Raw genomic sequence first — 16041 nt, forward strand, 5'->3', positions numbered from 1 at the left:
GGCCTGAATGGGACCGTGCCACGGGCCTGTGCCACTGACTTGGCCTGTGGTTCTTGTGTCTGACCCATGGGCCCTAAAGCATGTTTAATACTGCCTTGTTCCAGAACCAGGATGGAAAAAAACTGCTACAGAAATTTAATAAAACGTCTGCTTTTCTTCGCTGATTTCAGCAGAAAGATTTCTCTCCAGTTCCCATTAAAATAAGCTGACTGCACGTAATACTTACAACCTTGGCTTGACCTAAACACGTACGTCATGAAAGTGCTGGTCACGCGTCACTGGAAGTGAAGGGTTGTGATTCAGGGACATGCGATGACAGATTCGTCCGATAAGTCTTTATTCTCACATGACACTTTGACGGAGCACCAAACAAAATCACTTCACAAAAGCCGTAAAAGTATTTACAAAGTGAAAAACTCTACACTAAGACTTTTCCCTAAGGAAAACTGTGCAATCTCTCCTGGCATGCACACGTTTCTGAAGACAAAACGACTGACCCGCATGAGAGGAGCTCCCTTTCGAACTTTATACAAATGCGCTTTCGTCTTAAATTCCTTTGTTAATAAATAGTTCTAATAATTAATCGGAAATACAACAACGCATGCTTGGCAGTTTTGACCGACACGTAGAACAACTTCTCAAATAAAAACTATACTCAATGCGTGTTGGTGCATCTTGACAATACAAATGACGTAGAGGCAAGTCGGTATACAGTAGAAAGCGAAACATCTCGAAAAGTAAAGGGTCTAATGGTCTCACTGACATCAATCAACACTAGAGTACATTGACATTTACCAGCTCAGCTTATTAGTTTTGTGTTGACTATATGGCAGCTAAACGCCAGCATGAGTCTATGAGTGTGTGTGCAGGTACGGTGCACGTTCTGATATGTTTCAGTTCAGTGTTGAGTACTAGACCAGTGACGAATGGGCTCAAAAACACACAAGCTTTTAGCTCTTCAACCAAAGGACGGTTACAAAAAAGCAGTGACGTCCGTAGCGTCTCTCAGTCACAGATGTTCAGACTGTTCAGAACATTCTTGAGCAGTACAGCAGAAAGGCATCCAGTTCAGTGATCCTTCATTGCACGTTTCCCAATCGACAATATACAGAGCAGAAGTTCCTACGGGCTTTGGCGTTTCCTTACCAAAAAAAAAAAAAATGCAGCATTATATTCAGTAGCAAACAGGACTTCCTCTTCCTTTGTGATGCTTGATCTAGAAAACTAAACATAGTGCAATTCTGTAGTTTTAAAAAAACGTGACTGAGTGACTTAATCCGAAGTGTCGCACAGTAGCAGTTCCGTTTCTCCAGTATTGCTGCACATCTGAGAACCTGAAGACATGCTCACTTTCAGGTGCCCCTTCCTATTCAACAAAGTCAAGGACACTCCGAGTTTCTCTAAGTAGGGCGTAAGTTTGTGGGATAGAGCCTTAACAGGGCAGCAGCACTCCCAGACAGCGCACTGGTTATGGCCTGGAGCAGGGGGAAGCAGGGAGGGAACACGGGGCTGGAACAGGAGAGGCTGGGTGTCTAAGGGGGTATCCAGTGGTCGGGGGGTCCAGGCCAGGGCTGGTCCGAGGGGCTGCAGGCCTCCTGTCAGAGACTTACAGCGGACGCGCTGGAGTCCACGAGGCTGGATGAGACCACCCGGTACCCCTGGGCGCGGCGGATCATGTCCCGGATCTCTCCGTTGAGCTCCATGAGCTTGGTGCAGATCTGCGAGGGATCCTGGCTGGAGCCCACCAGGGCAAACGTGCCCGTCTGGCCCAGAGACTGGTGTCTGAAGTAGATGTTCAGTAGTGTCTGCACCTCGTCCTCTGAATTCCCACCAAAGATGTCATTTGGCCACAGCCGTCTATAGAGACAAAGCAGAAAAACATGAGCCAGCAAATTACGTCTCTGGGTAAGTAAGTTTATAGGAGCACACGAGAGTCTATTCATGATGCACAATGAAGCCCAACCCCAAAACGACTTTGAGGCCCAACCCAATCAGACCTGACTGGTACTGCTTAATTTGAAAATCGTAGTTCAAAATAGGGGTCCTGACCACTGAAGAACAGGGTAAGAGGGGGCTAACAAAGTATGCAGAGAAGCAGGTGGACTACAGTCTGTTCACATACATTATACATATGTTTAATCCAAGGAACCAATATTGACAAAGTCTGTATCTTTAAGCACACACAGTACTTAGTCTCCCTCTAGTGGTCAGATAAAAACATTACAGTTCCCAACTGTAAAGACCAAGCCTTCCATGAATGATGTAGCAACAGCACTCCAGAGAAACTCTGGATCCCTGGATGTTTCCATGTTAAAGCAGCAAACATGTGCCTGACCTGCACTGCCGGATGTGGCGGACCGCTGTGGCATAATGACTGTTCCTCAGGCACTCAAGGACTGCCTGCACTGCTGCCTCAGAGGTGGAGAAGCTAGGCTGGGCGCCAGGCCGCTGGTGCAGATCCTGGTCACCGGCGGCTCCTGTTGCTGCCAACTTCAGACTGACCTTCAGCTCCCCCAGCTCACGCGACATGTTCAACAACTGCAAGGCAACACAAGATGTGATGTGGTTTATCCATCACGGACTATTTGTTGCATGATGCGCCTTCTGGAACTAAAGGGTAATGAAGCAGAACTGCTCATTAACTATCCATCATGTGCGCTGATATAAAAATATAAGCATATAAAAACATTATAACTGTAGCAAAATGTAAAACTATCACTGGTACTACGGCTGAATAAGTTGTGATAAATATAATTTATCACATTAAAATTAAATATTAATTTTTTTTCAACCGGTATTGAAGAGCTTCAGTGCTGAATGTACTGTACCAGAGTGATGATTCACAAGCACTGCTTATTAGCTTAAATATTATCTCTTAAATCTGAAATATTGAGCTATATAATTAAAATGGTAGCTCTTGTGATTAGAAAACTGCAGTCTTTCTAACTTTGAAAAAAAAAACTTTTTTTTAAACTATAATTTTATTTATGCCTGTTAAGCAAACATTTCTTGAAATGAGCAAAATGATTGGCCAGTGGAATAAAATAATAAATAATCATTTTATATCAAAATCACAGTGTGAGAGAAATAATGAGACAATAAATAAAACACCTAAAAACAAATAAAAACGTGTAGAAACAGGCCTAATAACCTTATAATATTTTTAGAACAATAATAAGAAAAATGACTGTATTTACATTGATTTTAATATATAATATAAGGTATAATTGTTTGTATTATTTATAGCTTGGGTGGCACGGTGGGTAGCGCTGTCGCAAGCAAGAAGGGCTTGATTCCCTGGCTGGGAGACCAGGGTCCGTGGAGTTTGTGTGTTCTCCCTGGGTTTCCTCTCACAGTCCAAAGACAGGAGGTGTGTGTGTGTGCGTGCGTGTGTGTGTTTATAGCTCAGTCAAACTTTTATTTAATTTGTATGAAATTTGTATTTTTGTTTCCGGAGCCAAACTATTCCATGCAGTATACAACTAGAGCTTTTAAGACATTGTAATATAAAATATCAGAAATCAATTAAAATAAATTGCATCAAACCTAAAAATAAGTCTACCACTAGCTAATACCGAGACTTAGAGAAGACTACAGTTCCTTCACCCACAATACACACCTCTGGCACTGAGCTGATGCTGCCAACTTTCATGATCAGTTTACAGTAGCATTGGAAAAGCAGCAGGAGCTGGAAGTGCAGTTTGTACAGCCGCTGACACAACTCCAGTTGCTGTGGAGGACAGATGAAACGCAGACATGAGGCTTGATGATAAATACACACAAATTAAATGTACACAGACTCCACAGCTCATATATTTTGGACAAAACGGTACAAACTGAACCACTTGTGGTTGTGTTTTCATGCTATACTGTCTAAATCACTGTGTCAGACTTACAGCCAGTGTTTCCATTTGCTGCACGGCAAGCATGTCACAACACAAGGAAGAGTTGAGAGAGGAAAAACACAAGGTTAATAAAAGAGCATGCAGACAGTGAGACTGAACTCGGCCTCGTACTGTAGCATTTCCAGAGAGTACAGAAATCCTATTCCTACCATTAGTGGATCAGCAGTAGTCAGATTAAGCCAGGGGTTTGATTATATGTTCATGCAGAAGATGAATGATAGAGCTAAGTGAGGAGAGGATGAGGGAGGGTGAGCGCACATAATGCATACAACAGAAGAAAGAGGGGATGTGTTTGTGGGCTGCTGCCTATAGGTTAGCTTTATATGAAGTATAAACATTTCAGCACTGTAGAGCAATAGATTTTTATTAATAATAATAATAATAATAATAATAACAATAAATACTTTTTATTTTTATAGCACTGCTCATGCAGTTGGCTGCTCAAAGTGCTTTACAATCAGGAGATAAAGCTTAACAGTAATACAATAAATTCTAAGTATTCAGATTAAAATTACTAATTAATTTAGAATAAATACATAAATGACAGATCAAATAAGAAGATAAAACCACGAGACGTAGTGTTTTAATGAAGCGCTGAGTTAAAGAGATACGTTTTCAGATGCCTCTATAAAGTGAGCCCTGAGCTCGACTGTCTGATAAAAGCTGAACGGAGCTCCACAGTTTAGAAGCAGAATAACTGAAAGAGCCTCTCCACGGTTGCTGTATTTTACAGAGGGTGATTGTAGAAGGCCACTATCTCCAGATCTGAGATCATAGACAGACACTCTGTGATGTAAGCGGTGCTTCAAGGTCATTTAGAGCTTTAAAAACTAGCAGCGGAGCTTTAAAGTCTATCCTGAACAGGCAATTTGCCTGTGGGTTTCTGTCTTTTTCATATGTTTCTATCACCGTGATTGAGGTCCATGCACATTTTTGATCTTCCCTGCTCTCACTTACTCGCAAATGTGCTGAGCAGGTCTCCAGAACTGGGACTGAGAAACACTGTCGACGAGAGGTCTTCAAGTCTGGACCTTGAATTCAGTAATTTTGTAATCAGTAGTAGTTCAGTGAACTGCTGATGTAGACGATACGGTCAGCTGGTGTCACACCTACCAATATGGTCAAAATCCAGGAACGGAAACTATATGGAGTTATCTAGCACAGCAATGTTGGAAGCTGTCTAAACTGTTCTTAATCAATTAATCAAGTATTTGACTGTACGACTGCCTTTAAGTATGGCTTTAACTATATCCCAAAATCAGAGACCACCCGTTTTTAGGTCATTTCTAGTCAAAATGGCAATTAAGTAAACGTTTTTTTAACTTTTCCGTTCGTTCGTCCACTCTTAATACAGCTTCCAATCTTTTCGTAAGATTCACTGTCAGAAGACATCTGCTGATCTAAAAGACTCTGGGGTGGTCGGTCCATTGTTTTCAGAACACCAACAGTTTGTTCGATTGGCAAATTTTGAAATTTTGTAAATTTGCAGCTACACATCCTTTCAGACCCACAGCGCTGAGTGGTCTTCTCACAGTGGAAGGATGGACAGAAACACCTGTGGATGTTTTCAGATCTGAAGCAACTTGATCTTCTCCTCTCTCTCAGAGATCAAAGTTTTAAGTGCTGTTTATCTGTTGGGGCAGTTCTGGTGTCTACCAGCTCTTCCAGGTGGTTGTTAGGGGTATCATTTTCTATATATTCTTTATTAACTCTTTCACTTTCAGAAATGACTGGTTTTCCACTTATTTTTCCTTCCCTATCTAATCTCCCGAAAAATAAACTACTTGTATGTAATGGCTGTTTTGAATAAAGGACATTAAGGTGGTCTCTGACTTTTGCAAAGTACTATATATGGTGTATGTGTTTTCTGTGTATTGTTCTTACTGCTGTTATTCAAAGCATTATTTTGATTTACTGCTGACTACATTGTTTTTCTTGTGAAAAAAAAAATATAATTGACTTTTTGTATGTGGCTTGTAAAGAATTCTCAATCATAGGTTGAACCCCCAGTAAGTGCCTTGTCTGCTCTCAAAGCAAATGCCATGCTGCTATAGAAGCACATTGCCAAGTGGCCATAAAAGAGACTTCTTCTATCACGCACTCCGCCCTTGCATTCATGTTTCATTCATTTGGAAAAGCCCTTTGAGTTTGAAGAGAAATGAAGAAAGTGAAAGTGCATCAAAATCAGCAGCAGTCACTCACAGAGCTAGCAGCAATTGGTCAGGAGCAGGAAAGAAAGAGAGACAGCATGTAATGTAATGTAATAAATTTCCATTCTGGTAGTATGAACCTATTATCTCTACACAAGACTGATGTTAACACTGTGGTTGTAAGTTAGGATGCATGCACAGGTTTAAGTGCACAGAACGAAAGTCTACCGTTTTGTCAGTTCTAGGTAAATATAATCCTGTGGGCCCTTTTATGAGTGTAGTGGAGTTTTGAATAAATCTGGGGCTGCAAAGGGTGTACAGAGATATTTTTTGCAAACCTTCTCCTCCGTGTCTCCAGGCTGACAGGTTATCACCCCATCATCAGGGCACCTGGGAAATGTGGCCTTACAGTTCTGCAGCCACTGTAGGGAATCAGACACATGCAAGTCAGAGTGGTTTCAAAGCAAAGAGCTTTACTTTTATCCTAAGGTTTCAGTCACATGATTTTTCTGTTGTGGTCGCCATATTTGGGACCGAATTTCTGGCTTCGCTGCTCCGCACGAATGTAACTAGAGGTGAAAGATGGCTAAAAATTACTCTCCTTACTGTGGAAGAGAAAAAATTTCACCTCAACAAAGTCGATCTTTATACAGTTTCCCCCCTGAACTTCTGGTCCCACTTAAACTGGCGGAAAGCTACCAAATTTGTGTTTTCCTGATATATTTATCTCCTACTCAGCCCCTCTCGCTATTCTAGAGAGTCTCTCAGAGCATTTAACAGAACAGAAGCCCACCGGCTCTTCACGTCAGGGTGGGTAAAGGATCCCATGGCGCTGCATAAAGAGGAGAAAAGCTCTGGTCATACGAGGGAAACGACATCAGCTCATTAACACAGATGTGAGCAATGCTGGCCTTTAGAGAACTTTAGCTGATGACAGATGAACAGTCGTCCCCCTAACGGAGCTGCAGACCACCGGGATAACTTTACTCTCTGTTTCTGATTTAAATGACGTTTGAATTGAGAAACAAACGTTAAATATCAGACTGAATGTCGTGGGACGGAAAACGACGTCGTGTGTCGACAGACGTGATTCTGTAAGTTTGCTGGTGCAGTTAGTTCAGAGTTCAGCTCCAGTCCTGAAACCCCTGCCCTGCATAACTGTGGCTTCCCGGTTAAAATTCCTGATATTATTAGCTGATTAATCCCTTCTGGAGCTGAACGAGGTGTGAACATCAGAGAGAAACACTAAACTATGCAGTGCAGCGGCTCCAAACCTGGAGTGAAAGCACTGAATTAAAGGTCTGAGTGTCTCTCGGCTTCTGTCGTGTCTTGCAGGTGAATCACAGCACAGAGAATCGAAGGGATCGCACAGCGCAGTCACTCCTCGATTTGGTCCTCAAAATAGCGGCCTGTGATCTAAGATGTAACTTACTGAGACGGCCGCTTCCTCTCTATTGATGTATGTGTCCAGATACTCCTGCAACTCCAATACACTGAACTTCATCATCTCCAACAGCCCAAAGGACATGATCTACAAGGCAAAGGAGGAGAGGAAGAGACAAAATTCAGAAAAGGCTTACTGCCGTCTTGAAAATGTATACAAACAGGTACATAAAGAAATCTGGACATATGTGCCGCTATCCTGATCCCACTGGAGGAGTAAAATGGTGATGGTGTTAGCATGGCACTGTTAACAGAATGGAAATGGAAATTCCCTCCAAATTTGGACGGGCGATTCCCGTAAGGGAGATCAGCTGGGGAAGTCAACAGGGAACGAAAATGTCGGTTTTATGAGCTTCACCAGCTGAGAGAAATTCACAAGTTCACTACGCATGAATAGACACAATAATAGAACGCGCAGTCAGACTCTGTTAGGTAAAAAAGTTTTTACTTTGCTCACCGTATCAGCATCCACAAACAGAGTGGGGCAGTCTGAGCACGTCTTCAGCATTTGCGACGACCTCACAAACTTTGTCCCAATTCCCCTCAGGCTGTCTCCAAGGTAACCAGCAGCATCAGTGGTCAGGGAACAAAACTTATTCTGGATGTTCTGAAGGGAGAGATAATATATATGTGTGTATATATATGTATATGAAAGTTTTAGACATCTAAGTAAATGTTTAACCAGTTGACCTCAGCAGTGAGTTTATCACAATATACATTAGAATAAAGTCGTATTCATAATTCAAATAAACAGAAAAACAATTAAAAGTAACAAGAATTTCTCGGGTCCATATTTTTCCTGGACACCTTCACAGCCGCCACAGAGACTCGTTAATATCATCAATGACATCATGAGCTCAATTTACTGAGCACTGATTGGTCAAACCAGGAGCTGCTTTTTAACTACATATAATGCTGGGCTTCCTCGAGGAGAGGCTTGGAAATGGGTGAACACACTAACGTCCAGAAAATCAGTGTTTATTACACACATATATATATATATATATATATATATATATAAACATTTTAACACTGTTCTCAGCAAATAAACACAAACTACACAAATAAACAGATTTTGAAAATGTGTCTTGGGTGCCTCAGACTTTCGAACAGTACTGTGTATAAAGATGTATGTGTGTGTGTGTGTGTGTGTGTGTGTGTGTGTGTGTGTGTGTGTATGTATAAATCATGTATAAAGGTTAAACATTTTTCCTTTCCAAATTAAAGCTGAATCATGATTCCAGCCTTGGGTTGAATGACGTAAATCTATTTTGTCAAAAGTCCTAATTAAAAGAACGATATATTTTGATTAATACAGCTACGCTGGAGGATTTCTACACTGACCACGCATGACATTCTGACCACCTCCTTGTTTCTTCGCTCACTGTCCACTTTATCAGCTCCACTTACTGTATAGCTGCACTTTGTAGTTCTACAGTTACAATTACACCAGCAGTGACACTGAGGTGTTTAAAAACTTCAGCAGCACTGCTGCGTCTGATCCACTCAGACCACAGTCTACAGTCTATAGACTGCAGTCTGTAACTGTAGAACTACAGAGTGCAGCTATACAGTAAGTGGAGCTGATAAAGTGGACAATGAGCGTAGAAACGAGGAGGTGGTCAGAATGTTCTGCCTGATCAGTGTATGCACTGTATATACGTAGTTTATGTGGTGTATAAGCATATGAATTGGAAAAGCCGGGGGGGGGCGGGGGTTTACAGTACCTGGAACAGAGAGTAGAAGATGCGGAAGGTGTAAACGGCACACGAGCCGTCCGTGTCACACACCAGCTGGTTGATGTGCGTGCGCCACGCCTCCTCAGCATCGTCACACGCGGTCGGCTGAAAGGCGGCCAAGATGGCGGAGAAGAACGGCGAGGGGGGAGGAGGAAATCCTAGATCGTCCAAATCATCTCTGTCCTCCCCGAAACTGTAGCTATGGCAACAAGCAATAGTGAGAGGAGCTCACTTTTTTGTTCATGTCACTATGGCAACAGCTTTTTATATATCTACCCAAAGCATATTGACCAAAGTGAGAAGAAATATGTTTGGGTACTTTTTGTCCACAAGGGGGCAGTGTTTTTAACCAAAAAAAGGGACACACCTGTGTACTAGTACTTTATCAGAGTGAAAGATGTACTTTTTTTTTTACAGCTGTCACATTAATTCGGTCATATTTTAGACACGTATTACACACATACATTCAGCAGCACGTCAGGACATACCCAGGGAGACGGTTTGGGTCGAAGTCCATTTCTGATCGCTCGGGCTCTGGTGGAAGGTTCAGAGTGAAGCTGGAACCACAGTCAAACCCTGGAGGCAACTCACTGACACAGAACGACAAGTCGTCCTCCTGCACGTTACTGTCCTCATCTTCTGGCAATGGCTGCAAAAATGCACATGCAACCCAGTCCTTGGTGAATCATCTATCTGTTTGAATGGCCTGGCCAAATGACATGTTTTGTTGATTTTCTATGTGAAAATAATAACACATTCTCCAAAGGCGAAGATTTTAAAAAATGGCATTTTCCTGCAAATTTTACTGCACAATTTCTAATTATTTTTTGTGTTTGATGTACCGGAAAAAAGATAAATCATAAAGAATAAACATAAAATGGCTTTTGCACCGCCCACATTTTAAGTTAATACGTTAAATTCAGCAAAAAAAAAAAAAAAAATGTACGCATTAAAATGTGCAGCAGTGTATTCTTTGCGTAGGACGTGTATTTACATTCACAAACAAGATCAACAAAAAAGTTGACCGGGGACGCCAAAACATTAAACAGTACATTATTTGGCAACACGAAAAAAAGAGCTGTCAAACCAAACCGACTTGTCAGTACAAACAACAGATTTCACTTACAGGTGGAATGACAGTGTCGTCTGGCAGGGACGTCCCGAGGCAGGGAGTGGCTGCGTTCAGAGAGTTTGGGTCAGCGGATGTGGTGTCATAAGATGTGGACAGGGAGTCAGTGTGATTGGTGTCCTCTGATGGCGACAGGTTCATGGTCTGAGCAAAAAAAAAAGTGGAATAATGTGAATTAATGTATTGGTGCTGCACGATACGGATGAACTATCATATTGCAATTGTACTGGTGCTCATTCCTTGCGATACAGATGACCGTTCAGTTTCTAATCACTGTTCAAAGTTTAAAATGAATGTTTTGAACAATATAAACTGGTATGGTTTGATAAAGGTATAAACTCATTCTAGTATGTTTGTCATGCGCAACTATGCAGGTTTCACACAGTCAGTAGGACACTAGTAAGCTGTAAATAAAAATGTTAGACGTGTCCAGAGGGATGAAAGAAGCTGTAAAAGATTCTAAAATTACTGTTATATTATAACAATATTAAAGTTTAAAATTTATTTAAATTATTTAAAAAATTTATATCCAAAATTAATCATTTATTTCAAAAGTTCAGATGAAACCTGAAGGTACACATCTAAAAAAAGATCAGAAAAGTGTTAAAATAATGAGCAAATCTCATTATGTCTAGTTTGTAATATTTAAATTCATTAGTATAATATGTTTGAATGTATAATTAATGTGTTAAGAGCACACTAATGAACCTTTGATTTGATATGAATAAAGACCGACCTGCAATATTTTAAACAAATTTTTTAGATGAAGTGACTGCTTTGAGTCTTTAAAAGGTCCACAGGAACTTATTTGGAACGTCCAAGACGCACATGGCAAACAATTAAAACTAGTTATTTGTTATAGGGCTTGTTTGCATAATTTTTGCATATGTTTGCAATTTTGCAATAAATCGCTGTCAGAAGAAAATCTCGAATCTCGGTTTTTGTGCGTAGATTTCATGAATGGACTGAAAGAAATGACCCAAAATGCCTTGGAAAGACGTCTGGTTCCACTGACTTACACTGAAAGTAAAGTATGTTTTTCCTTCTCCTGTAAAGTTTCCGTTTTGGACACACGAGGTTTTGTTTCGACAACGGCGCATTATAAATCACGCGGCATATATGTGTAAAACAGACAGAGGCAGAAAACAAAGGAGGTCTCTAAAGAGGCCCGTACGAGTTGTGAGTGGGAAAGGCTTTGGCTGGTGGAGTTGGACTCCTCCTCGGATGAGTCGTCCGAGTCGTGCTGTGGGTCGTGGGGTCCGAGGCTGGGCGTGCTGTCCGAGTGCTGGCTCTCCTCCAGCAGCTCCGTCAGGTCCGTGCTGTCCAAGGAGCGCCGCCGCACTCCCCAGTTAAAACTGTCCAGGTTCTCACCCTAAAACACACGCACACGCACACACACACACACACACACGCACACACACATTTTCAGGAAACTCAGATGTGTAAAGACAATACAACAGATATATATAATGTATAGTTATTTAAAACAATCAGTCTGTTACCTTTTGCTTTATTTGCTTTAACCAAACATGCTAAAGCAGTATATACATGCAAACTTACCAGCGGGATTTTGACGTTTATTTACAGAAACGTATATCTACAGTGAAATGTAATGATGCTGTTAACATGCATTTCTGTGATTCATGAATGTTGTAGATGTAAACTTTCCGGGACAGAAACAGCAGAGATGAGTAGCACTCGCACATGCACAGAGTGGCTCTGTGCACCTACAGCAGCAAAGCCTCTAACACTCTACATCAAGCACTAACATGCGCATGCTTACCTGCAGTTCCTGGGCAGCACAGGAGAGAAAGAGAGAGATAGTTATCCACACAGCGAGAAAGACGAGCAAGAAAGCAAACCAAGAGTTAGAGACTGAGTGAAGACTGTTAATGCACCACCAGTGTTATGAAAGGAGAGAGGGAGAGGAGAGAGACACTACAGAAATGACTTGTCTTGTTAGACATAAGAATAAACTGAATAAAAATGCAACTGGATAATTAAACTGCATGTACAGTAAACAGTAAACACTAAACTCTGGTCAAGATTCCTTTGTGAACAGAAAATTAAAGGGCCCATATTTCCCTTGCATAGGGAAATTCACTTGAAATGTTTGTGGGGTTTTTGTACCAAAAACAGTACTGATTAATTTTCACAACCCGTCTTTATCTAATGAAATGAAACAGGTTGTTTTGATTACTGTGCCAAAACCCTGTATCTCCAAAATAGTAACTTAATAAGAGAAGGAAAAAACCTACTTTACTTTTAATGTAAGTCAATGGAACCAGACTTTTTTCATACCCGTTTTAAAGGGCAGCTGACATTTTCAGACTATGTCAAAAACTGAAAAATGACAAAAGTGGAGATACAAGGTTTTCCTACGACAACAGTGGATATTATAAATGACTTCTGTTCTGATTGTCATGCCTGTATTACACCGCAATCAAAATGCAGCCCAGGCTGAAACACCCCTTGTAACTTTGGCGTGAATGGGCAGGGCTAAACTGCGGTAGGTTGAAGGGGGATATATGGAAATGTATTGATTTTTTGGACATCACAAAAACAATTTGTTCAAAATGTCCTTTTACAGCTTAGCTTTCATGTATATACTGTATGGACTGGAGAATTATGAAACTTTAACAATGTTATAATAACAATATACTACATTAAACTTTTATTTTACAAAATTGAAATTCTTCCATTATATGGGCCCTTTAATGGTAACCAACAGACATTCTGTGATCTATGCATAAGCAAAGCTATCAGAACTAGTTTTTTTCTTATGATAAACTAAAAGCAGACAGAGATTTCAATTCCCAGCTCATTTTAAAAAGGATGAACTTTCCTAACATTGAAAGAAACCTGTCTTAAAGGGGAATTCCACCAAATTTAAAAGAAAAATCTGCATAATTGCATGGTTAAGAAGTAAACTGTCATTCAGAGTGATTTAATGTGAAAATCTCCGTTCTAGAGTCAGAATTGTTCACGTTTGCGCTGAGAGGAATCAGACATCCAATGTGTTTGACCATTAAAGCTCCTTCACAGAAAGTCATTACATAAAATGAGTTTGAATACCCGAGACCTTGTGTATCATGATAGTTTTGTGGGCTACACTTAATGTATTTTATTTTTTTACCACTATTTTACCACCAGCAACATTACATGTAAGACTCGGAGGACTCGTGTAGATCCTGGTGGTTTCAAATGGTTATGAAATGGTTATATTTGTGTTTCCGTCAGCATCGCTGAAGAAATCAGATGGCACGTTTTTTCCACAACTAACCCTTTACATCAAACCACTCTTAATAACTCTGTTTACTTTCTCAACCACTGAATTATGCGTTTCGAAAAAGCTGTGAATTCCCTCCACACACACCTCTCCATCCTCGAGCTCCACGTCCAGGAAATCGAAGTCTCTGAAGACGCGGAACTGCTGCTCTGAAGCAGTGTCGTCCAGCGTGTCTTCACGTGTGCCATCCTCTGATGACACCTGGCTGGGCTGCCGCTCCATCATCTCCAGGTCACCGCAGGACGAGAAGATCACCTGGCAAAAAGAGCAGGAGGCATGAAGTCATGATCAGCAGCCTGATTCATGGCAGACCATGAGAGCCATTGACAGAACCTCCCCAGCTTTATGCCATGAATGTTGTAATTGATACTGTCCTTGATTTAAAGACTAATGTCACCTGTGAGAGGCTTATTTAATCACGGTCATGTCATTAGACCCGGCTTAAACCTTAATAATTAACCTCAGCATCGTCAACACAGCAGGCTTACTCTGATAAATTACACGTGGATGTTAAACTTATTATATTAACAGCTCGTGGTTCTGTATCTCATATGCACAGCAGCTCTGTGGAGCAGACAGAGTGATCACTTACAGATGGATTTTTGGTGAGGCCGACTTCCTGGCCAAACAGAGACAAAACATTCACCAGCTTTTCTCGCGTTCGCTTCTGGGAAGAGAAAAAAAAGTGTTATTTCTGGGATGATAAATTGTTAGCTCATGTTCTTTCAAATGTTTAACCCCTATGGGGTCCACAAATATACTATATATATATATATATATATATGTATATATATATATACACACACATTTACTCAGCTACTGTCCACCACTGGATTTCTGATTGGCTCATATTGCTGCAACATGTTAGATTCTACATTAGATTCTATACAGAACCATATACAACACATTCTCCATCAATCTGAAGAACCATTTGACCACATAGAGAAGTTTTATTGCATGCAAGAGGGTTGGGGAGTCCTTGTGGTTCTACACAGAACCATCTTCATTAAGTGTGTACATTGGCAAGTATTAAGAGTTTATAAGATAAGTTTAAAGAGTTTGTGAACTGCCTGTAGGTGAGCTGGACCAATCAGAGGCAACCAAACCTCCATGTGCTGTGACATCACAACCACAACTTACTGGCAGTTTGACACACTGCGTTCAGGGGTGGAGCTTCAAGATAAAAAAAAGTGGATGTTCTGGTCTTCATGAGCAAAATAAATCAGGCCTGAATCTCAATTTAAAAAAAAAAAATCACAATTTAAATTACAGTCGTAATATTAGTTGGAAAAATCGCGATTAGATATTTTCCACAAATTGCTCAGCCCTACTTGACACATCACTTTCACAGCATATTGTGGATATCATCATCACTGAATAAAACACTAACCAACTGCTTGTTTGTTTCCAGAAAGGGAAAAATCGGGGCTGATTTAACTGGATTTACTGCAGTGCAGTACGCTGAATACAAGTCATCATGTATATTATCATTCATGTTTGTATAAATCGAGATGCCTCACCTGTGATGACTGAGGCCTCTTCCAGCTGACAGGTACCAGAACAGGGTTGGAGCTAGACCCAGATGAAGTGGAGGAAGCGCTGCGCGTCACTGCAATGGCCCGTGCCTTGCCGTCTCTGCCTGCTGAGCCCTGTAGCTCATCATACCTACGTCCAATCACTGGCGTCTGTGCACAAACACAAACACTTTGGCATGATTACACGGTTGGGAATGCACCACAAATCTAACAGTGACTCTGTAAGTCAATATCAAGAAGGTCTGTGAAATGAGCCTGAGTAAAATCACGTGTTTTACTGATGAACCTTCCCAAAATAGCAGCTAAGCAAGAACATACAACATTTCTTGTGCTGTCACATAAAGCACTCTATGCTCAGAGCAGTGCACGTTCAGCACACACATATAGGGTGAGTCTCAAAACCTAGTGAGCTCTACAAAGACAGACAATACGCCACAATCCTGACAACAATTCTTAGATACCTCAAACTTGCTGCCTGCTGAGGTATCTCATTTTTGTTTTTTTGTTTAAAGATGTTGGGCAGAAGCGGCTCGCCAAGCAGCAAAGTCATCTTCAAATGTACGTTATTCTGCTTTTCTGTGGTATTTCGTCTGTTTTCTTGTCATAAAGGCGCAGAAATAGCTTATAGTTTGCAACTTAAGTCCGTCAGTGACCATTTTACAGTTTCTGAAACACCAGCCCGTTGGCATGCATGCTAGCGGATTTTGAAGCCTTAGGTTTATTGTTTTGAATAGACAGTTGGAGAACAAACTTAAAACGATCAAGTAGTTTCACTAGTGATTTTGTCAATGACGAGGTAGCACGATCTAATCATTGATCCGGCTGTTCGTGTCTTGATAGGTTTGGCAGAA

The 16041-nt window shown here is 41.0% G+C and overlaps 1 protein-coding gene across 11 annotated transcripts in view; it reads right to left on the minus strand.

Annotated features, from left to right (window-relative positions):
• Positions 1-320: 320 nt before the first annotated feature.
• fryb (furry homolog b (Drosophila)) overlaps positions 321-16041 on the minus strand; it is a 111629-nt gene continuing 95908 nt past the window's right edge. For 5 of the 11 annotated variants that reach the window (XM_037546980.1, XM_037546981.1, XM_037546973.1 and 2 more), the window contains exons 49-63: positions 15176-15340; positions 14248-14322; positions 13743-13910; positions 12150-12158; positions 11541-11738; positions 10364-10510; positions 9726-9886; positions 9226-9436; positions 7956-8105; positions 7488-7586; positions 6394-6477; positions 3897-3914; positions 3620-3730; positions 2336-2538; positions 321-1857 (exon numbers count right to left, since the gene is read on the minus strand). In XM_037546980.1, coding sequence (XP_037402877.1) covers positions 1599-1857; positions 2336-2538; positions 3620-3730; positions 3897-3914; positions 6394-6477; positions 7488-7586; positions 7956-8105; positions 9226-9436; positions 9726-9886; positions 10364-10510; positions 11541-11738; positions 12150-12158; positions 13743-13910; positions 14248-14322; positions 15176-15340 — 2058 coding nt within the window. In that variant the 3' untranslated portion in view covers positions 321-1598. Of the gene's footprint in view, positions 1858-2335; positions 2539-3619; positions 3731-3896; positions 3915-6107; positions 6112-6393; positions 6478-7487; positions 7587-7955; positions 8106-9225; positions 9437-9725; positions 9887-10363; positions 10511-11540; positions 11739-12149; positions 12159-13742; positions 13911-14247; positions 14323-15175; positions 15341-16041 lie in introns of those variants that run through there. The other 6 variants (XM_037546974.1, XM_037546975.1, XM_037546979.1 and 3 more) reach the window with 4 other exon arrangements.

Source organism: Pygocentrus nattereri, chromosome 18, assembly GCF_015220715.1.
Source record: "Pygocentrus nattereri isolate fPygNat1 chromosome 18, fPygNat1.pri, whole genome shotgun sequence".
NCBI lineage: Eukaryota > Metazoa > Chordata > Actinopteri > Characiformes > Serrasalmidae > Pygocentrus > Pygocentrus nattereri.